Source organism: Protopterus annectens, chromosome 4.part0, assembly GCF_019279795.1.
Source record: "Protopterus annectens isolate FY-2018-M chromosome 4.part0, PAN1.0, whole genome shotgun sequence".
In the NCBI taxonomy this organism is placed as follows: domain Eukaryota; kingdom Metazoa; phylum Chordata; order Ceratodontiformes; family Protopteridae; genus Protopterus; species Protopterus annectens.
The window spans coordinates 292,879,633-292,903,228 of NC_056733.1; the positions used below are offsets into that span (position 1 = coordinate 292,879,633).

General features: G+C 37.6%; 1 protein-coding gene across 1 annotated transcript in view; it reads right to left on the reverse strand.

The window, feature by feature from the left end:
• SUSD2 (sushi domain containing 2) overlaps positions 1–23,596 on the reverse strand; it is a 1,008,194-nt gene that overhangs the window by 698,564 nt on the left and 286,034 nt on the right. The window contains exon 4 of the mRNA XM_044068275.1: positions 103–270. Within this exon, the coding sequence (XP_043924210.1) occupies positions 103–270 (168 nt within the window). The remainder of the gene's footprint in view (positions 1–102; positions 271–23,596) is intronic.

Consider the following 23,596-nt stretch of genomic DNA (forward strand, 5'->3'; position numbering starts at 1 on the left):
CTCTAGTCTTAGGCTGCCTTTTGCTTAGACAGGCACACACAAAATACATTTTTAGCTTTGCAAATGTTGAAAACAAAACCATGCATTGTAACAGTCACTCACCTTCTTCATGGTAACCCCACACTTCTATGTTTACAGAACTTGCTGGAAGTTGTTTGGCAATCCATGTTAAGCTCAAGGTTCCTCCTGTGCCTGGAGTTCCATAGTACTGCCATTTTGTGGCATTCACCAAAGTACTTTTCGAAGATGTTGCTACTTTGCTGTGATGGACTGGTAAAAGAAATAGTTACTAAGATATAGCACAAGTTCAGAATGTGCATAATGTTAGAGGTAATTAAAAATGCTGTATAACACATTATGCATATCAGTGTTATAAAATCACTAAAATATATCCCATCGTAATGAAATATTTAAGATAAGAAACTAGTGATAATTCATATCCCCCATCTTACAAGTATATTTCATGAAAAATGAAGACGGCAAAATACTTGCATTACTCAGCAGTTTTGCTGCAACACGTGATAAAAACAGCAGGGACATGCACCATACTAGTACGGATGTCTTGACAGCCATGGTGATGTGGAAGTGAAATCTACAGAAAGAAACAATCTGTGTCATACCATCAGGGAATATGTGCGCCAGTTTTGTTTGACATCTAGATCTTCATTTACACAAGGAGGGATGTATGTACAGACAAATGGCCAGACTGACTGACAGTTATACATATAAAAGAATGGGTAGTGAAATCAGAGGCTGTGGGTGTCTCTTTATTACTGAGCATGTTTAAGATAAGGACTGCAGAGACAGATCTAGCAGTTAATAAAAACAGTTCCAAAGTGAAACACAGTATCATAGTATAAGATCAAGAGACAGTACAGCTTCAAAGAAGTGGAATATTCAGCACTGTTGAATCTGTCAAGGTAATGAGCATTTCTAATTATATATACTAATAAAATTATTTGACTTTGTATACATGGTTCTAGAATCATGTAATTCCACATGACGGTATCTAGCCTGAGAAGTCAACGTTATCTGACATATATCATGCTTTGCTTAAGCCAGTATGTTCTGAGCAGAAATGCCAACTGCATAATTTGAAGGATGATGTTAATGATCTAAGAAATCTTTCTTTATAAAGAATGTTACCTTAGATCAGCTTCAAATAGACATTACAGCTCTAGCCGTACCTATGAAGGGTATCCCATTGTCAGAGACTCTGTCAATAACTGAACTAAAGAAAGTATGCCAATTTAACATCTAGCTTAAACATCATCTCTTTTCAGCACATCTTAAGTGCATTTCACTACAGGAGGAAGCAGGGAAGAAAGAAAACACCTTTGTGTGCAATGATTTGCACTGTGGTCAACTAGGAATATTTCTTTTTCCATTTAGGCTTACCAGGTATATCAAGTATTTTTGAAACAAGTTTGGATAGTCCCACTGCTATATATTTTTACTTTGTAATTCCATAACTGTTAGCAACAAGATGGCAGAAATGCTAAACCGATTGTAACTTGAAAGTACTAATATAATTATAGTGACATAAACATAATCTGGTAACGTTTATTGAAGAACTTGATTAGGTTGGAAAGCTGAACTTGGTTGATCTTGCTCGAAGTGAAAATACTGGTTGCTCTGATGCTGTTGATAAACAGGCATGTGAGGCTGTTAATATTAACCATCCTCTACTGACTTTAGGCAGAAAGATAATTGCTGTTGTGGAGAGGAGCCCTAATGTTCCTTATCTTGAATCCAAGCTTACTTAAATTCTACAGGAGTGTTTTGAAGGACAAATGTATGCCTCTTTTCTCCAGCATCTACAAATCTGAAGGAAACTTTTATCTATTTGGAATATTCTCATTAAGCAAAGAACATAATGAATAAGCCTGACGTTACCTAGAAACTCACCAAGACATCCCTCACCAAAGAATACACAGAGGAAATTAAGCAATTAAACTTAGTTTGTTCCCCATTGTGATGATAATCATAACTTTACGTCACCAAAACTTATGGTGGCATCTTGATTTATAATAAGGAGTCATTACAGTCAGCACTAATTTGTAATTTACTGGGTTGCTAAAATTATTTTTGTACCCTTACTCAGTTATCTATTTATTGGTGATTGTACTGTGGTCCCCATCTCTCAACTGATGAGAATGCAAACTTCTGTGTATTTTAACATCATATTTTGATAAATATGCCTCCCTTTTCATGGGTATTTTAAACTTCCCAATTGTAAACTGACATTGTTTCACTTCCCCAGACATTTTAGAGGCAAACCAGGGAAGTTTTAGTCAAACTTCTAGTTACCAAGGGTACAGTCAGGCATACTCTTTGTACTCTACTGAGTACACCTTTCCGAGCATCACTTGAAAACATTAGGGTTTTCTGAGGCCTTATTATGGTGACAACTGTCTAAATTAATGCCTCCAATAAAAGGTAGACAAGCTTGTTTTTCTAAAGGACTGCTAAGCTAAACAATATGTTTAATAGAGGGAATAGCTGAAAATGATGCAGACATTTAAGTGCTGGGTGGTAATATTTTGAGAAATATGGCCTTTTTTATAATGGAAGATGGTTTGGGAGGCAGAAGTAAAAGCTTATGAGTTCAAAATATCAGTTTCTGTCTGCTCCTTGCTAGTTACTACCACACTACAGAGCATCTTACACTATTAAACAATATCTTAGCCATAGTCCTTAAAAGTCCTTTGCAAGGTAAATTAACGGTTAAATATTTAACTCCCAAATTATCCAGACAAAGACTTCATAAAATGTATACACGAGGCTTGAACTGGGCAAAACTTTTAAAGATGCAATTAAAAAATGTTTACAAAGCCTTTTACGAAAATCATAGAGCTTCATGTTCTTGAGGCTGACTGGAAGAATTAGACTGTAATGACAATGAAACTTATTAGTCAATGTTCTGTATTAAATATTTGCTGATTAAAGCAGCAGTCACAAATGCACATTGCATAAGGGTCAAATATGCTTCTGCTCTGTCAGACGTCCACAACCCACTCAAACACAAGGGATAAGTTTTACTTATTGGGGGAGTTAGATATAAATTCACATTCTGGGTAGTCTATAGCATTGGGAATAATAAAACGTCTCCCACTAACACATTCTTGTTTATTTAAGTTTAGATAATCATACAGCACACTAACGTTCCGTACCTTAATTGTATAATAAACACCAGGAACGAAAGGAAAAAATAACTGATAACTGCTTTCATGGCAAGATTTCTGCCTTACTGGAATTCAGTTTCATCTCAGAAATTGTTTAATTTAAAATATCTCATATTTGTTAAAATATTCCAAGGAACAGTTCAGAATTTAGATGTAGACTTAACAGCTGAACTACTTAAGGGTCATCAAATCTACTCCTTCATAGCTGTAAATTTTTCTGTGAAGTGGGTCTCAGATATCAAACTGTTCTAATGAAGCAAACGTAACCTTTTTTACACAAACCCACGGACACATGACAGTATTCACTCCATACATGTATATAAATTGTCTTCAGACCTATTGAGTCTTTCTTGCCATAACTAGTGTTTTTCCTGTTATTGTAATGGCTTTGCTTCAGATTCTAGTTTTTACTTTTAATTTCACATGCCCAGAAATGATGAACTTGGCCAGTCCTGCTATATTTTTCTTCAAAGTGTTTATCAGCTTTTAAGACTAAATTTCAGCATTTGACAGCTGTCACTATACTAACAAAACAACTTATTTTCAGATATTTTCAAACATTTTTCATTTATTTTGCTAATATTATTATATAGTTGAAGTTTCTAATTTGAAAGCTGCGCATGAGAGACTAAAAATATAGCTGTAAATCATTTTCTGAGAATGGTGGTCTTGAAACGTCACGCCTACTTGATGACTAGCAGTTTGAGTGAGCTGAAGTACTAAAGGTTTTTCTACTCATTGTACATTAAGCTTCATATAGTTCTATTGTGAGGTTTTAATATTTTAATCTGTCACTTTGAGATTTAGAGACTTTCACTGCCAGTGCCAGGTGGTTAATCTGGGATGGACAATTAGTGAAACAGACAATACCAGAGGAAAACAGTGGTGGGAGAGTAGATTCTGAATCGCTTTGGCTTTCCATGATGTAGAACTCTATGGAGTTAAGGTTTCTCAGCTGTAGTGAGCCTTTCTGAATTCCAGGGGTTGTTTCTTGTTGCTAACTAATAAATTTCCTCTGTGCTGCTAATCGTCTGACGAAAATCTGGTGGCCTGTCTACAATGGCTTATTAGTCTAATATTGAAACAGTCTTTGTTGGTGTCCAAGGTTTTGAATATTCTACAAATATTTGGCAAGAACCTTAGACTAAAGTTGTCAGTTGAAATTTTTCTCTCCAAAAGGTAAAAAGCTATTTGTTAAGAGACAGAAAGATAGAAACTGGAGTGAAAGGAATTAATGAATATCATATCAATGGACTAGTGAGGACACATTTCATTGATACAGGATATAACACTTTTGAAACAGTCATTGCATCTTTAGTAACTAATTTTTGCTCTTCTAACTACTGTCAGTCATCGTTATTTCATTATATGTAGCTTTTAAATGTTTTATTTATGAGAGCTCTCCAAAGACATCTTTGTGAATCAGTGCTGTAATTCAGTAAAAATCTTCATGGAGCTGTAATGTTAACTTTCTGAATCCAGCCCTCAGAACATACAAGGTGAATTACTAAGCATGCTGAAATGAAGTATTTGTAGCATTTAAGCCAGCAAGACACAAATGGCTGCTTGTTTCATACGACTGCAATGGAATAAATATAAGATCCCCAGTTCAGCAGGAAACGTATCAGAATCTGAAGTTAACATTATGCTCATCACATTTCCAGGTACAGAAGAATTGTATCAATTCTCTCCCTACAACACACACACACACACACACACACAGTAAATGTATGTCAAAGAGTTATTTTTGACCCCATACAAACCATTCACTTCAGAAATGCTCTATTCATATTTGCCAGTTTTGGAGTAAGTAGTACGGCTGATGAGTTAATATTAGTTTATATATGATGTATATATAACTGAGTCTCTCTGTCGCCTCCTTCCATGGCTGTACTCATGTTTGTCAAATAAAAGTTTATGACATGGTTTCAGAATAATCCACAATCTATCCTTTACACAGAATGCTTGAGTATGTTTGTCACACTCTTGGGACATTTACAGTTCCTTCTATCTTTTGTAGCTTGGTTTTACAGTACATTTTCTGTCAGTATACACACTGTTACAGCCACTGTGGTTTTAAAGATATGCTGTCTTCAGTGTGACAATACTTTTTTTCTGATTTTTGATTTTGGGTTCATCTCTGCTGCTTCATTTAATTTATTTCTGCTGCAGTGTATTTTGCTATGCTTCTGTTCTTCTTGATATTCAACAATGACCACAAATCAGTGCAGGTAGGTTCACCTTCAGCATTGTCTATCCTCTGTGCTCTTCCACTGTTCTGGAGCCAAGCTCAGTATCAGAATAACATGGAGTCACTGGAAGGTAAAGGCAGATACATGTTTACCACTACAGAAGTATGATAATGTTTTACTGGCATCATTCATTAACAAATTTGTCCAGAAGGGAGAAAACTACAGATTATGAGAAACACCAGAAAAGAAGGAGACTTCATAAAATGGGTGGAAAGTACCTACATCTACTTTTTGATTTTTGGTCTTGAGTTATTGAACAGGGGTTGTTCACAGTTACACTGCACCTGAGGTGGAGGGGTATGAAAATAAGGGATGTATAACCACAGGCCTGTAAAATAATTTTAGTCCTATGAAAGATTAGTTTCCAGGACAGGGGAAACAGTAACATATGCAGTGTAACTTAAAAATAAGTGGACACAGACAGAGAGAAGTTCTTTGCTTAATGGAGACTGGGAGTCAGACACTTGTTCATAATGTTCTTTCTGAAAAACAAGAAGCAGAAATCTAAGCATTCTACTAAGCAATGTTTGAAATGTTATCACAGGGCCTGCAGACTAACAGTAGCCCATATTCAAGGTGAGGAGAAAGAATACTAACTTTAACAGGCCTTGTGATTTCAGGAGAAAAAATATCTTGAAATATTTAAACAAAGCAAAGTATTGGTATTCATATTGACAACAATGTAGGCGAGTAAATCTACTTATTTACAACCCCACTATCTCTTGCAAGATTCTGCATAAGACAAATCTGAATGCTGACTTTGTGGGTCCACTTTGACTTCAAGACAAAAATATCTTGAACAATTTAAGCACAGCCAAGAATAGGTAGTTATATTATTTCAAACTGTGGGAGGAGTATTTGTATTTATTAATAATTCCAGTGTCTCTCACCAGATTCTTCATGATTCAAATAAGGACCTGATTGAAGTCATAGTTACACTCAATAAAATTAATTATCACATAATTGGAAATTAAAGACCTCTATAAACCAGGCAGAAAAGTTGATCAATGAGCCAAGTGCCTTCCTTATGGGTGACTTCAACAATCCACACAAATTGGAAAGCATATACTACCAACAACAAATTTGTTGAGAGGTTAATGAATTTCACATTAATTAATTATTTTTACTTAAATTGTTTACCTTCCCACCAAAGGTATTAATTTAATTTTTTGATCTTGTATTCATAAATGTTATCTTCAATTGCACCATCCCATCTTTTCCCCCCAACTAGTCAAATCTTACAGTCTTACTGTGACTTTCTCACCAAAAACCTGCTTTGCAGCTCCTAATAACCCCTTCACATCCAGAGGTTACTACAAAATCAACTAAGTGTCATTTTTCAGTCTTATTTATCATTGCAAATGATATACCTCTCAGGCAAACCTTGTATCTGAGTTGATGTCTACTCCATTGAGTTTTACTCCTTCTTAGATGCATTGAGGCATCTGTAGCAGTCCAACATATGCAAGATGGCAGGTTTAAAACTAATGCCCTATGACAGAACTACCAACAAACTTTACAAGAAAAGCCCCTGACTATCTCTCAAGGGTTTCAAGTTTATCAATATAAAAGGGATTAAAACTAATAACTAAGTCCCTCAAACATATTGTTAGGAAATGCAAGCCTAATAATGATCTTAGTGTTGTAACAAATACTGCAAGTCCTTCTTCAGCTATATTATAAACCATATAAATAACCAATAGTTACATAATGAACTTATTCTTAATGGTATCTTCTTATCTATGCCCAAGGGCATTGGTAATATTTGTGAGAATAAATTCTCTTCCAACTTTACTATGTCTATCCTCTACTCCACCCCAATTCCTCCCTCACACCTCTCCTCCTAAAATTACTTTGGAGCAAGTCCTTTTGACACTTTCCAGAAATGAAAAATATAACAATCTTTGGATGTATGCTGAGAAAAAGCTAAGTCCATCCGAGTAAATCTCCATCAACTCTTCAACTTATGACTCAACTGATTACATCCCCAAGTTGTGGAGAACAGCTGTTGTGATCTCCTTGCATTAGGTGGTCCTACTGATCTTAGGAATTGCAAGCCTATTAGTCCCATTAGTATTATTTGGAAGACTAGGGGATGTATTATAACTGAACACCTAAACAATGATAAAGGTTCCTCTACATCCCTGGTGTATACCAGTACAGCTTTGCAAAAACATATCAGGCCTGCTCAGTCTGGTTGAATTCTCTGAGGTGGTTACTGAAATCATAGATAAGATACATGCAGTCCACTTTTCCTAACTAGACCTTGCCAAGGCCTTCAACATTATCTCTCATGCAGAGATTATTGACAGTCTCTCCCAACTCCACATTAGTCGGTACATAGTTTACTGGATAGGTACTTCTCTGTTTAACAGAACCTACACTGTTAAGGCTATGGATTTTTGCTCTTGACATAAAAACATTACCAACAGTGTCCCACATGTATCTGTCCTGGCACCATCCTCTTTGGTATGCACTTTTCTGACATGAAGATGATAGCGACTACAGATAACCAAGCTTGACAATGACTACAAACCGGGAGCAACCATCAAATCCCATTCTATGCTCAAGTTCTCCATCAAGGACTGGACAAACAAAGATTGGTCTATAACTCGTGGACTTACCTTAAATGCTAAGAAAAGAAGCAAAGTATCCTTTGGTAGATCTAGAATCACTGCTGCTTACTATATAATAGTATTCCACTTAAATATGACAAAGCCATCAGGGCCTTGGGTACCTATGTGGAGAACAAATTCAGATTCGACCAATGTGATCCTGTCAGTGGCAGCTGGTGACTACAAATCAAAGGGGGGCTGCAGGAGACAGCTGAATGGGCGGGGCCAATGGGAAGGGGTGTGACCAACTAGAAAGAGGTGGGGCTATGCTCAAAACCACAACAACTGGGACTTTAATTAAATACGCTGCCCAGGGTGCCAAACCATCAAACCATTATTATGAGAGTCCCATCAAGACAAAATGAAGTGGAGAAGAAAAAAAAATTCAATGCATTGGCTGCATGACACTTACTTGATATCTAGATTGAAAGAAAAAAGGTTGTAAGGCATGAAAAAATAAATTACTTTTTAAATACATTACTGGAATGTCATTCAAAATCAAGTATAAAAAAATCAAGCAGCACTCAACTCAAACCACTTCTCCTTGCACTGCAGTTCTTATAATTTATATTCAGCTTTATAAAAGCACCAAGTAACATGCAGCCAACAACATACATTTTCTGAATAATAAGAAGCATAAATCAATAGCATAAAAATATGACAGAAAACCAGAACATTCTGCAAAATCAAGGACAGATGAAAAACCACTGTACTTGTGTCTACTTTGGATGGGGGGATACTTAGTCTGCACACTTACACTGCATAACTGCTCCTTGCTTTGCCTGGACACATCCAGAGTCACTATATGGGGGAGTGGGGTGCAACAAGCATGTCCCAATTTGAAATGCTTCTGGCTGATGGTGATGGCCCAGACACATTTGTCATACTCTCAACCTCAGAGCAAGAAATTGGATAAAGCCATAAATAAAAGTGTGAAAAGTCACAAAGGCCCAAAAATAAGGGTAATTTTTAATTATTGCTCTTACAAACTTAGAAAGTTAATATAATAGTAGTTCTTGCATTAGTATTTTGTATTTTATGAAAAACGGACCAAAACTGTGATGCGAAAATCTGTACACACTACACACACAGACACAAAAAAACAGACGTAGATAAAGGAATATATGCCTCTCGAAAGAATCAGTCATAGGCAATAAACTAAACATTAACAGTTTCAGGATGCCTGCCATGGCAAAGCTCGTCTTCTATTAAATTACAGTGTATAATCATCCATCTCTGCAGTCATTTGATGGCAGGTAAAATGGATGTTGTCACTGTGTAAGACTTGCTACATTGCCCCAGCTTTATGTTCCAAAACAAGTGCAGTGAACACTCAACTTAAATAAAGATTTATATAATCAGACTTGGATTCCCTATTTCACTAAGTAAGGGACTACAAGATAGAAAAATCTACATGAGCAGCCTTTTCCATTTTGAAACTGGTTTCCCTTTAGCTCTTGTTTCACCAAATGCAGGTGCCCAATACATTGAATGAACAAAGCTGGCGTAGCTAGATGTGGGTTCATCCAGGCATGAGATTTATGAATAGTTTCAGTTCACAAATACACAATAGGAATTGACTCAGCTAGTTAACCTTCTGCAAAAACTAAATTATTTTATTAATAGGACTTGCAGCACAAACTATATAAAACAGTAGTAAATATAAACAAGTGGAATATTAAGGGCTCATTGATCACTCAGATATTTTAAGGCAGTCATTTGTGAGCTTAATCCTATAGTCGGAGTCTGAGCCCCATTTTCACTTGCATAATGTAAGGCCAGGAATAAACCAGTTTACCATGAACTGTTGTTTATGAACGGTTTCTTAAAAAAGATACCAGGTGGTCTTAGCTGGTTAACACATTAATCCGCAAATAACCATCTTTGAATTGCAATAACAATGTCATGTGACAGCAATGTTAACATTTTCCAAAAGTTACTAGTGCAGTATTTTTTCCTTGTGCACATTAATGACAAATTATTTTTCCTCTTTTCTATTTACCACAGATCACTCAGTATATTTCCTTAAGTGTTGATGAATTTGAACTTGCAGTCTGTGGAATTCTCAAATAGTTTCTCCAGCACCACATATTAAAAGCATCAATATTGTGGCATACATCCTTACTAATATTCCATTTCCCTCATTTGTATATTTTTACTTTGAAAACAATATGATGGTATGTTTTTTGCACTGGTTTTGTATCCCCTCGCTGCTGGCCAGATTACCATCAATTGCTCCCAGTACCTCTCCACATTTGCCGTGTTTATCAGACCCAACATTCCTTCTCCAGTCTCTCTCTTTCCATGTTCAGTACCTGACAAGATCAAGGCATCCTCTTTAAGGCCCAAACTCTCCACCTCACACATATAACATAATATCCTACAGGTTTGCATGAAGTGTGCAATGGGTAATGCATCATCTCATCCTGGCATTCATAAGCAAATCAGTCATTGTCCTCTCCCGTTTATAGACAATCCCTTCCAACATATCCCAAGTATCTGCTAGAAGTCAACTGCAGGGGCACGTTTCAGCACATTTTCCTCTCATTTTTCCTCCTGCAGGGTGAGCAAGTGGACATGAGCCACTCAGACCCACCCACTTTGCCTGGCTGTTCCCATGCAAGAGCTGCTGATCAAACTTGGGGCATCTGTGATGCAGTCAGGACTTATCCCTGTACACCATGGAGCATGTTCTTTAATATCTTAGGCATTGTTGCCAAAGCTTTCCTTCCATGAAGTGAACATCTTTTAAGTTCATGGCTACAGTCACCTTCTGCAGCGATCCTTGAGCTTTAGGAAAATAAAATCTCTGTCACTGCTTCCATGCCCTCGAATTCTGTTTCCAAAGAATTGCTTTATTATATAATAACTTAATAAAGAATGACAGGAATTACAGTTAGACCTTTTTTCACTTTGGAAAATAATAAAATGTGTGATATTTTACCTCTTCCTATCCTATCAATTTCTTAACTTAATAGTACAGACATTTTAGAAAATGTCCCTGGTTGCTTCTTTGTCTTTCTACATTTGTCCCTTATTCAGGAAACAAGAGGTTGAGAACTGTGACTAAACCTAGAATAACTGAAGCCTCCAGTGCGTTCACTTGGCAACATTTTTAAAAGCAAAGGAGAGAGCACTCCCACCTGGGGAAAAAAGTTTTCACTGGTCTTTAAGTATGAGAGAAGCAAATGATAGCAAGTACTTACACTCAGACATGCAGACGTGCACACACATGGCACACACACAGCTATGTGAAAGTGCAAAAAGGACACTGTATGAAAGTATTTGGTGCATGTTATCATGTTAGTATGTCGACACAGTCAAGAACATTATATATTAATATATGTAAGCTAAAAGGAAGTAAAAGAAAATGCTCATAAACATAATATAGATTTTTCAAGATTGTCATGTCTCTGTTGTATTACAAGTATCTGCAGTTATTGCATTTGCTTAAATACTTGATCTGCTTTTAGTTGAAGCTTAATAGAAAGCATTGAGTCAACACACACTTTCTAAGTAGCTCAAATAAACAATTTATATTTGCAATTTGTCATTACAGTATTCGTGATAGTTATTTTTTCCTTTTATTATATTGTTCAAAGTTTCTCATGATTCATAATGCACATTTCACTTTCATAAAGAGGTCTAATACTTATCATAATGAATGCAGTTTCACCATCAAATCTTAGTTACAAGTACTTAATATCATAGTGGAAGCAGCTTATACTAATAATACTAAAACTAATAGTGCTACTACTAATCTGAGTAAAAAATATTCCCGGCATCAAGACATCAGTCAACATCCCTTAACTCAAAATTTTGCATTAAGATTCTGAGATCATGGTGTAATCTTAAAGAACTAGCAAATGGAGTTATTGCTAGAAGGTATCACAAGTCATCTGTAAATTTTAACTAATCCAGAGTTTTTAACCATAGCAGATTTTAACTAGATTCTGACATAACATTCCTTGATTGCAAATAAGATTTAAGATTACCATAGTTACTCCTCCCCTTTAACCACTGTTTTACTAAAAAAAATAGCCAAGCCAATGCAAAATGTATCAGAATATAGTGCTCAGTAACATCAGAAAAATAAATTACACAAACTGAAACCTCAAGATTAAGGAAGTTCTCATTATGTCTTTGTCTAGATAACATAACATGACTACTATATAAAAACATCATCTTTTCTGACAGGGAATTGCCATTTGCCAAATGAACTTCCTCGGCCTCCCAATCTATAAATAAATCTGTCATGGACAACAAGGAATCGGATACTTACCTCTGTATTAATAGAGTTAAAAATGAGTGACTGTGCATCTGATCAAGAAGTTAGGATCAAAAGCTCCAAACCGAAGGACCAAATAAGTCAAACCATTGTTTAACTATGGTTTCACATCCGACCCCACCTCCTGCCCAGAAAACCACAGTGAAAAACTTCACTAAAGCAAATTTCACACTCCTCAAAACCGAGGTGGAATCCTTCAAAGCCCCCAGGCCTGTGGAAAATATGGCCCAGACTGCAGAATCCTTTATAAATGCATTCTATGAACACCTTCAGGAATGCATGGATCATACAATCCCAAATAAAACCAAGACCCAATCCTCCAAAGGCAGACGTCCTGTCTGGTGGACCCCAGCCATAAACAAACTATACAATAGAAGGAGGAAGCTACTAAATGATAGAGCAAAATCCCAAAAAGGGAAGGCATCTCTGATCAGTATTAGCAAAAAACTATGGGCACTCATAAAATCATCTAAGGCCAGCTTCGAGAGAAAAAATTGCACAGGACACTAAGGATAATCACAAGGCTTTCTTTAGTTATGATAGGAACCTGGGTGGGAATTCCCAGATATGCTCAGAATTAGTCGAAAATGACAAAAAATACACCGAATCCACAGACATTGCCAACATCCTAGCTGACAGGTTCAGCGCAAACTTCTCCCACCAAAAGGGCAAATATCTATCCCAGCAGAGTGATGCCCCCCTGACATCTCAGATGCTCAGGTAAGAGCCGCCCTCTCCAAAGCAAAAAACACAGCATCAATGGGACCAGATGGTGTCCCGGGCTGCGTCCTACATAAACTCCAAGAAGAGCTAAACCCAAACATAAAACTACTGTTCAATCTCAGCCTTACTACAGGATATGTACCCAAAGAGTGGCGTACAGCAACAGTGGTCCCTCTCCACAAAGGTGGTGCCTCAACGGATCCTGAAACTATCGCCCCATAAGCCTGACTAGCTTGGTCTGCAAAGCTATGGAAAGGATCATCATGGACCTCATAAATAAAGATATTGGGGACCTACAGACACTGGATCCTATCCAGTTCGGCTTTGTTAAGGGCAGATCCTGCCTCTTAAACCTGGTTGATTTCTTTGAAACAGTCACCAAGGCCATTGATGAGGGGAAGGTGGTCCACACAGCCTACTTGTACCTCGCAAAAGCCTTCGATACAATACCCCACTTGGGCATTATAGACAAGCTCACCAGCTTAAATATAAACCCCTATGTCACTAGATGGGTTGCAAACTGGCTCAAGGACAGAACCCACATGGGTAGAATTGCTGGAGCTATGTCAGACTCCAAACCAGTTACAAGTGGCATCCCACAAGGCTCAGTCCTGGGACCTCTCTTGTTCGGTATATATTTCTCGGAGGTACCGGCCAACACGGAAGGACTGTGGCTGACCACGTTCACAGATGACTGCAAACTGGGCGCCATAATCACCTCTCCAGCCGACACAAGCATCCTCCAAAAGGGCCTCATAGAAACAGACAACTGGTGCCAGAGCCATGGCCTCAAGCTAAACGCCAAAAAGTGTATAGTCATCCCCTTTGGCAAAAACAAAGTGCCCACAAATTACCACATAGGTGGTAATCCATTGAGTACAGAAGAAGTAATTAGGGACCTGGGGACCCAAGTTGATAGCAGTCTCTCATTTGACAACCACGTGGCCAAAGTGGTTAGATAAACATTTTATATAGCCCACCTAATCATGAAGGGATTCACATCTAGATCAGGGGAGGTCATCGTGCCTCTTTACTCATCCTTCATCAGGCCCATAATTGAGTACAATGCCCCTTTTGGGATGTACCTTACCAGACACCTGCAGCAACTGGAAAGACCCCAAAAGTACCTCACCAAGAGGATCAAAGGGCTCAAACAGATGCCATATGCTTCCCGGTTAAACTCCAGCTCTACTCAGTGGCATACCGCCTGTCCAGGGGCGATCTGTGCCTGACGTATAAAGCCATGTCTAACCCGGAATTAATGGACATGCTGCACCTCAGAAAATCCAAATCCCATCGAGCTCTGGCGCTCGAGACTTGAACCTCAGCACTGAAATAAATAGGACATGCTGGAGGGACAGATTCATAACCCAGAGGCTCCCTTCACTCTGGAATAAAATCCCAGTCCAGGTTAGTAAGAGTCCCTCATTGACTCTCCAAGAGGAATCTTGATGAGTGGATGGGAGAGTGTAGGTTTAACCCGGGTATCACTTCTGTGTCACTGTTAGACAGAGGCACAGTATACTAACCTCGAAAAAGGGCATAGCAAAATTCATTTAAAATGGGCGGCGAAAGCCAAACACATTCTGGCTAGGCTTATAAATGCCCTAGGGCAGATAGCCTAGTATGAACCTATGAACAAAGCTGGCGTAGCTAGATGTGGGTTCATCCAGGCATGAGATTTATGAATAGTTTCAGTTCACAAATACACAATAGGAATTGACTCAGCTAGTTAACCTTCTGCAAAAACTGAATTATTTTATTAATAGGACTTGCAGCACAAACTATATAAAACAGTAGTAAATATAAACAAGTGGAATATTATGGGCTCATTGATCACTCAGATATTTTAAGGCAGTCATTTGTGAGCTTAGTCCTATAGTCGGAGTCTGAGCCCCATTTTCACTTGCATAATGTAAGGCCAGGAATAAACCAGTTTACCATGAACTGTTTATGAACTGTTTCATAAAAAAGATACCAGATGGTCTTAACTGGTTAACACATTAATCCGCAAATAACCATCTTTGAATTGCAATAACAATGTCATGTGACAGCAATGTTAACATTTTCCAAAAGTTACTAGTGCAGTATTTTTTCCTTGTGCACATTAATGACAAATTATTTTTCCTCTTTTCTATATATCACAGATCTCTCAGTATATTTCCTTAAGTGTTGATGAATTTGAACTTGCAGTCTGTGGAATTCTCAAATAGTTTCTCCAGCACCACATATTAAAAGCATCAATATTCTGGCATACATCCTTACTAATATTCCATTTCCCTCATTTGTATATTTTTACTTTGAAAACAATATGATGGTATGTTTTTAGCACTGGTTTTGGCTCCCCTCGCTGCTGTCCAGATTACCATCAGATGCTCCCAGTACCTCTCCACATTTGCCATGTCTATCAGACCCAACATTCCTTCTCCAGTCTCTCTCTTTCCATGTTCAGCACCTGACAAGATCAAGGCATCCTCTTTAAGGCCCAAACTCTCCACCTCACACATATAACATAATATCCTACAGGTTCGCATGAAGTGTGCAATTGGTAATGCATCATCTCATCCTGGCATTCAAAAGCAAATCAGTCATTGTCCTCTCCAGTTTATAGACAATCCCTTCCAACATATCCCAAGTATCTACTAGAAGTTAACTGCAGGGGCATGTTTCAGCACATTTCCTCATTTTTCCTCCTGCAGGGTGAGCAAGTGGACATGAGCCACTCAGACCCACCCACTTTGCCTGGCTGTTCCCATGCAAGAGCTGCTGATCAAACTTGGGGCATCTGTGATGCAGTCAGGACTTATCCCTGTACACCATGGAGCCTGTTCTTTAATATCTTAGGCATTGTTGCCAAAGCTTTCCTTCCATGGAAGTGAACATCTTTTAAGTTCATGGCTACAGTTACCTTCTGCAGCGATCCTTGAGCTTTAGGAAAATAAAATCTCTGTCACTGCTTCCATGCCCTCGCATTCTGTTTCCAAAGAATTGCTTTATTATATAATAACTTAATAAAGAATGACAGGAATTACAGTTAGACCTTTTTTCACTTTGGAAAATAATAAAATGTGTGATATTTCACCTCTTCCTATCCTGTCAATTTCTTAACTTAATAGTACAGATATTTTAGAAAATGTCCCTGGTTGCTTCATTGTCTTTCTAGATTTGTCCCTTATTCAGGAAGCAAGAGGTTGAGAACTGTGACTAAATCTAGAATAACTGAAGCCTCCAGTGCGTTGACTTGGCAACATTTTTAAAAGCAAAGGAGAGAGCACTCCCACCTGGGGAAAAAGAGTTTTCACTGGTCTTTAAGTATGAGAGAAGCAAATGGTAGCAAGTACTCATACATGCAGACGTGCACACACATGCACACACGCAGTTCTGTGAAAGTGCAAAAAGCACACTGTATGAAAGTATTCGGTGCATGTTATCATGTTAGTATGTCGACACGTTAAAGAACATTATATATTAATATATGTAAGCTAAAAGGAAGTAAAAGAAAATGCTCATAAACATAATATAGATTTTTCAAGATTGTCATGTCTCTGTTGTATTACGAGTATCTGCAGTTATTGCATTTGCTTAAATACTTGATCTGCTTTTAGTTGAAGCTTAATAGAAAGCATTGAGTCAACACACACTTTGTAAGTAGCTCAAATAAACAATTTATATTTGCAATTTGTCATTACAGTATTCGTGATAGTTATTTTTTCCTTTTATTATATTGTTCAAAGTTTCTCATGATTCATAATGCACATTTCACTTTCATAAAGAGGTCTAATACTTACCATAATGAATGCAGTTTCACCATCAAATCTTAGTTACAAGTACTTATCATAGTGGAAGCAGCTTATACTAATAATACTAAAACTAATGGTGCTACTACTAATCTGAGTAAAAAATATTCCCGGCATCAAGACATCAGTCAACATCCCTTAACTCAAAATTTTGCATTAAGATTCTGAGATCATGGTGTAATCTTAAAGAACTAGCAAATGGAGTTATTGCTAGAAGGTATCACAAGTCATCTGTAAATTTTAACTAATCCAGAGTTTTTAACCATAGCAGATTTTAACTAGATTCTGACATAACATTCCTTGATTGCAAATAAGATTTAAGATTACCATAGTTACTCCTCCCCTTTAACCACTGTTTTACTAAAAAAAATAGCCAAGCCAATGCAAAATGTATCAGAATATAGTGCTCAGTAACATCAGAAAAATAAATAACACAAACTGAAACCTCAAGATTAAGGAAGTTCTCAAAGATCTCATTATGTCTTTGTCTAGATAACATAACATAACATGACTACTATATAAAAACATCATCTTTTCTGACAGGGAATTGCCATTTGCCAAATGAACTTTCTCGGCCTCCCAATCTATAAATAAATCTGTCATGGACAACAAGGAATCGGATACTTACCTCTGTATTAATAGTTAAAAATGAGTGACTGTGCATCTGATCAAGAAGTTAGGATCAAAAGCTCTCAGTAAAGCAAGCAAAAAGCAAACAAGTTGTTTGAAACTTGTTTCAGCAATGGTAGCAACCAAAGTACTCTGCTACTACTGATTGTTTCTCGCTCTTTTTCGGGAAGAGAGCAAGAACCAATCAGTAGCCATACAGCTGTCCGCATCACGTACAGACATAGCAGTCCGTCCCCCTTCTGTTTTACTGTGCGGTTAACCGCATAGCCTTCTGGGCATCACACTAATGCCTTCTTCTTTCCTTAATCTGGATTGCAGTCCAGATTTAGATTTAGAGAGATTTATTAAAAAAAAAACAAAAAAAACGAGCATGTGCAGTCCGAGTTCCAAGTCTGTGCAAGTCAGTCGGACTTGTTTAGAGGCTCAGCCACCAGCCAGCAGTAAACATTAAATAATAATTTACAAATATAAATATATATTTTTAAAATGTTCTTTTCAACTGGGGGCTGCAGTCCTGCAGTCCAATGGCATGAGCCGCCACTGGATCCTATGGTGATTGGAAAATGATACTTCTTTGCACAACTTATCCTTCATGGTATCTCCTTGTGGTCAAAAGTTATAGTCCCACTTTATTCCGCCCTTATTAGGCCCATCATTGAAAGTAATGCCCCCTTAAGCATCTGTCTCACTAATCACCTAAACAAACTTTTAGAGACAATGTTTCCTCACAAAAAGATCTCAAGTCTCACTACCTTTAACTATACCAATTGACTAAAAGCCTAGTCCATCTATTCAGTGTTGTATGGACTTCTGAGAGGTTATCCCTGCTAATCATTCTGTGCTGTGAATGACCCAAACATTTTTAACTTCACCTGACTATAACTGGTGGAAAAGCAAGCACCTACTCTAAAAACTTAAACCCATACTACCAGATCAACAATACCAGATGGTGTAAGAGGTATATGACCCTGTGTATCACATATTTCTGGAATTTGCTGATACTGCATAAAAAGCAGAGCACTTCTTAGCAGCTTTTAAAACCAGTGCAGATGACTGTATGGGTGACTACAACTTTTCACCAGGATATGTAAGGAAAATCTATTTAATGCAGGACATTTTTAGCTTCCTGCCAGTAATGAGTGATGTGGATGAGCTTCTCAATAGTCACCTTGTCCTTAAGCATAGTAAAAACCTATGCACCTATGCCATGATCCAAGTTAAGTGTTCATAGGTTCATCAGTTGGTACTAAGCTATTGGCCCTAGGGCCTATACAAGCCTAGCCATAACAATTCCCTGGATGTGTCTTCCCACAATATTTACTTCTCTGACCCCTGTCTAGCAGGGCGACTGACATGATCCCCGGGGTGAATTTCCTATCTCCCATCCAATCAAGGTTCCTTTTGAAGAGGGCCAATGAGGCGCTCTGCTTGACATGTATAGGCAGTCTATTCCAGAGTATTGCTAATGCCACAGAGGTCCTACGTAGTCCAAGGTATTTAAAGGCATGTGTTGCTTCGATGGAGGAAATCTCACATAATGTTTCAATATAGATTGACTGTTGCATAGCTTGCCTGGGAGCCCAAACGGCATAGTCTTAGTCATAATTCCTGTTGACTTGGACTAGTTAGTGATTTTCTGCCATGTGACTATAATTCCTCTTGGATATTGGTTCATGATTTGCAGGATGTCCAGGTTATTAAATCTCTGGCACGTCCCCATCATACCTCTCAACTGTACAGATTTTCACAGAATGTCCAGATTTTTGCCTCATATTTTGGTCTGTTTCTCATAAAACTGTGGCTTTCTGGCAAACCATTGAGGGTTAAAATCAGAAAATAATGACAAACGTTTGAGTTTGACTTTATACCATTCAGAAAAATTCATGTTACTGCAAAACGTGTTATTCTATCAACTTTCTAAGTTTGTAAGAGTAATATTTAAAAAGTGCCCCTATTTTTGGACTTGTCCCCCCATTATTTATGGCAGTGTCCATATTTCTTGCTCTTAGAGGTTGAGAGGCATGGTCCCCATACAGCTGATTGGTGAAGACACTGAATATAAAATGAACAAAACAGAACCCTGGGAGGAGCACCAAACATAATTAGTACACGTTTTCCCAGTGTCACTAACCTGTATTCTCATGACTCTACTACTTTTTGTGGCTGGTAAATCAACTACATACCTCATTAGATACACCTTCATTCTTAAGAGCTGCAAGGAGTGTACCTGTCATTCTGAAATGCCCAGGTTAGATTTATAGACGACACATCAGTAAATTTACTTTTGTTCATTCTATTCAAGGCATCATCATAAAACAGTCATAATGGAGTAATGGTGTTATGCCAGGGTCTGAAGCCATGCCACATAGTGGCAAGAAGATAATACCTATTAAGGAGTCCCACGAGTTTTAGTATCCTTTTTTCTTGCACTTTGCCAAGGCATGATAGCAGAGACACTGGCCTGAACTTAGTAGAGTTGGGTAGTTATGAATTTTAAGTAGCAGAATGACGCAAGTGGTCCTCCTTATAAATACCAAGAATTATAGAGTATGCCAGTAAAAGTGTTTACATATCTATAGGAGTTTGGGTTTCAGCTGGGAATCAGAAAACTTTGTAAATGTGGGATGTAGATGGTTTGGGCCATGACTCCTTGAAGGCAGTTCTAAAGGTAGTGGCTCAACCTGCTTAACAGTGACTGTCCTTACCTGAAAAGAAAAGTGGTTAGAAACTGGGCTACTAGTAAAACAGAAAATGGATGGAATATCCAGAACTCTTTTAATCACCATTCAGTTATGGCAGTAAAACTGGTAAATGTGTCATCTGTTTGAACTCAAACCATTTTTCTCCTTTTCTAGTATAATTGTTTCCATCAAGAAGCCTTTGAGGATTGCTAGCACGGCAGCTTTCTTGACCCCATAATAAACTGGCTTAATACCTTCTGAATGCCATTGTTGTGAAACTACAAATTGTAATAAATATTCTCTCATGAGGTGATTCTGACCAACCTTCCAGTCCCTCAAAAGACAATCCTGAGTATAAAGTACTGATAATTTAGTGGTGATCTGTTTTTGATTTCCTCCACTAACTCTGATGGACAGAGCTGGGAAATAATTAACTTGTAAATTAATTTGTATATTAAGCAGGCTGTGGAGTGTCATCTCAGTATCAGTGTCCCAAGATATTATTTCTCATCCACAGAGAATGAGATCTGTACAAGCATTAGTTCTAATGCTTGAATTAAAAGTTTCATTGCCTGAAAACCACTTGTTTGGGGTGTGACATTTCTTTTATTTTTTTATTCACTTCCTGAAAGTGACAGTAAGATGGATTATTGAAAAGTGAATTTTGCCAGGTGCATTGGAAATAACGAGGTCTACAGCACACTGTTTATCTGACTGGTGGTGGTGTCTAGTGGGCTCACGTACAGTTTGAGAAAGGTTTAATGTGATTAGGCAACTCCTGAGATTATACATACTACCCTCCCGACTAATATTAGACTATTTTTTTCTGCTGCTTATTTACTGGCAACATTATGGCAATAACATTCTGGAATTTATTGTCAGTGGGTGGGATCAGAAGGCAACAAAGAGCAGCTCTCCCTCCAAGGGGTTACAAGCTGTTAGCTGGAATATTGTACAACCAGTACTTGCCAGAAACTCCTGCAGCTCCTTCAGTGTTGCTGTAGGTCTCTTGGCAGCCTCCCTGACCAGTTTTTGTCTTGTCTTTTCATCAATTTTGGAGGGATGTCCAGTTCTTTGCAATGTCACTGTTGTCTCATATTTTCTCCACTTTTTGATGACTGTCTTCACTGTGTTCCATTGTATATCCAATGCTGTGGAAATTTTTTGTACTCTTCTCCTGACTGATACCTTTCAACAATGAGATCCCTTTGATGCTTTGTACGCTCTCTGCAAACCATGGCTTTTGCTATAGCAGGCAACTGAGTAAATGTCAAGAAAATCCTACTAGGACAGCTGAACTTTTTTGGGATTAATCTGAGTCTCATTAATTGATGGCAGGTGTATACCCAAGAAGACTGAATGCTGTAATTAAATCAAAAGGTGCTTCAACAAAGTATCAGTTTAAGGGTGTGCACACTTATGCAACCAGCTTACTGTACATTTTTTATTTTTTATATTTTTCCCCTAACAGATTTGTTTTGTTTTTCAATTGAATTGCACAGGTTATAAGTCACATTAAAGATGGGAAAAGTTTTGAAATTATTTATTGTGGTCTCATTTTTTATATCACAAAAACTTTGCATTTAACAGGGGTGTGTACACTTTTTATATCCACTGTATATTGCTTAATCATTTAAGCAATGTACAGCTAGTATGTCAACCTACTCATCCAAGATTCAAAACAAAAAAGAGATCTAATTCTGCACTTTTGAAGCCAAGTCTGATTCCAACTTAAAAAAACCTAAATCTATCCTAAGTACCCTTAACAGATCCAATGTTCATTGCACATCTGAAGCCAACCATGCTTCAGAATTATTCATCAAATCTATTAACAACCTGCAAGGTGGATGGCTTCTATGCCTTCAATCTTAAAACTCAGAGATGAAGCCTGGCAGGCTTGGAACTCTAACCCAAAATGATAACACAAGAAGACACTACGCACAACCTAGAGATCTTGCAACAAAATGATAAAGCACAAAACCCAACCTATGAAAGTAACACTTTTGTACAGAGTGTGACACTGCCAGTCCAGCTATCTGGAATTTTGTAAATATTATATGTCACTTGAAAATATTAATATGATTTATATAGAAATGTGACACTGCCCGTCCAGCTATCTGAAAATTTTTAAATAATCATGTCATTTGTGAATAGTAATATCATTCATATGCTTGTCCTACAAATGTAAGAGAACTGTATGTTATGTACTGAGCTTCAAGAATGTAACCACAGTGCACCCTACTGGAAAAGAACAGAAATGCATATAAACTACATACCTCTGCAAATGTATGTTTTAATAGTAGAAGCTGGAGCATACAGAGTTAACTTGCAAAACTTCAAGAAAATAAGTTGAAAAGTAAAATGTATTACAATTGTGTTATCTCAGTTTCAGTGCAGCAAGCAGATACAATGTCTAGAGCTAGAGGTTTTCCTATTGTCTTGAAACAGAAATAATTACTAGGTTTCAAATGTAAAAGTGTTTTATTGTTCTATGACTTCCTAGCAGCTGCACACATCTGAGGGATATGTATTTTTGACACAAAAGTGTTGAATTCTAAGTATCTGTTTGGCTTGGAAACTGAAGTCAGGTGACAAAGAATTATGTCATCTGAGCTAACCAGCAGTAATGTTGATTATTAATTTAAAAACTCTCTCAGAGAAAGACTGGGCATTTTGTATCTTGTCTTGGTCCTAGAAACATCATCATCATCTGCATTTGCCTTGCTCTGTAAGTAAGTGTAGGGTACAATAATTTCTCTTAGATATAGCTAGGAATATAGTAAAGATTAGTTTAGATGTTTTCTGTATTTGAGACTGTCCTACAATGTTGCTTTAAAACATTTCCTGTGATTCTGAACTCTGTAGTTACTGTGTTTGAATATTGTCTTGATTTTTTATTGTTTATTATTAAATATATTTAAACCTTTTAATTGTGGCTGGTTTGTTTACAGGTATTTAAGCTCTTAAGAGTACTTGCATATGTGTTTGGTGATACTGTATAGGCCACTCCGTTAACCTTGCTCTTGGTCACACTAACTATTTGGAAAATAGTAACATTACACAATAGTGGTTAGTGGCAGTGATAACTACCTTATAGTCTGGGCAGAAGGGGGCATAGCTAGTAAATTTATGCCAGCCTTCCCAAGGAGTGTCTATGTTTGTATATAAATCAAATCTCAAAGTGTGTGTGTGTGTGTGTGTGTGTGTGTGTGTGTGTGTGTGTGTGTGTGTGTGTGTGTGTGTGCTACTTGGGAAGAGACATGATGCACTGGTTGGACAGAGAGAGCTGGAGGTTTTGGCTTGACCATTCAGCTGAGATCTTAACCCTATAGCTGTGCCAGTGGGGAGTCTTACTGGGGATCTGCAGAAAGAGGCAGAAACCAGACCCAGACTGACTGTGAGCTCTGTGTGCTCTTAAGAGAAAT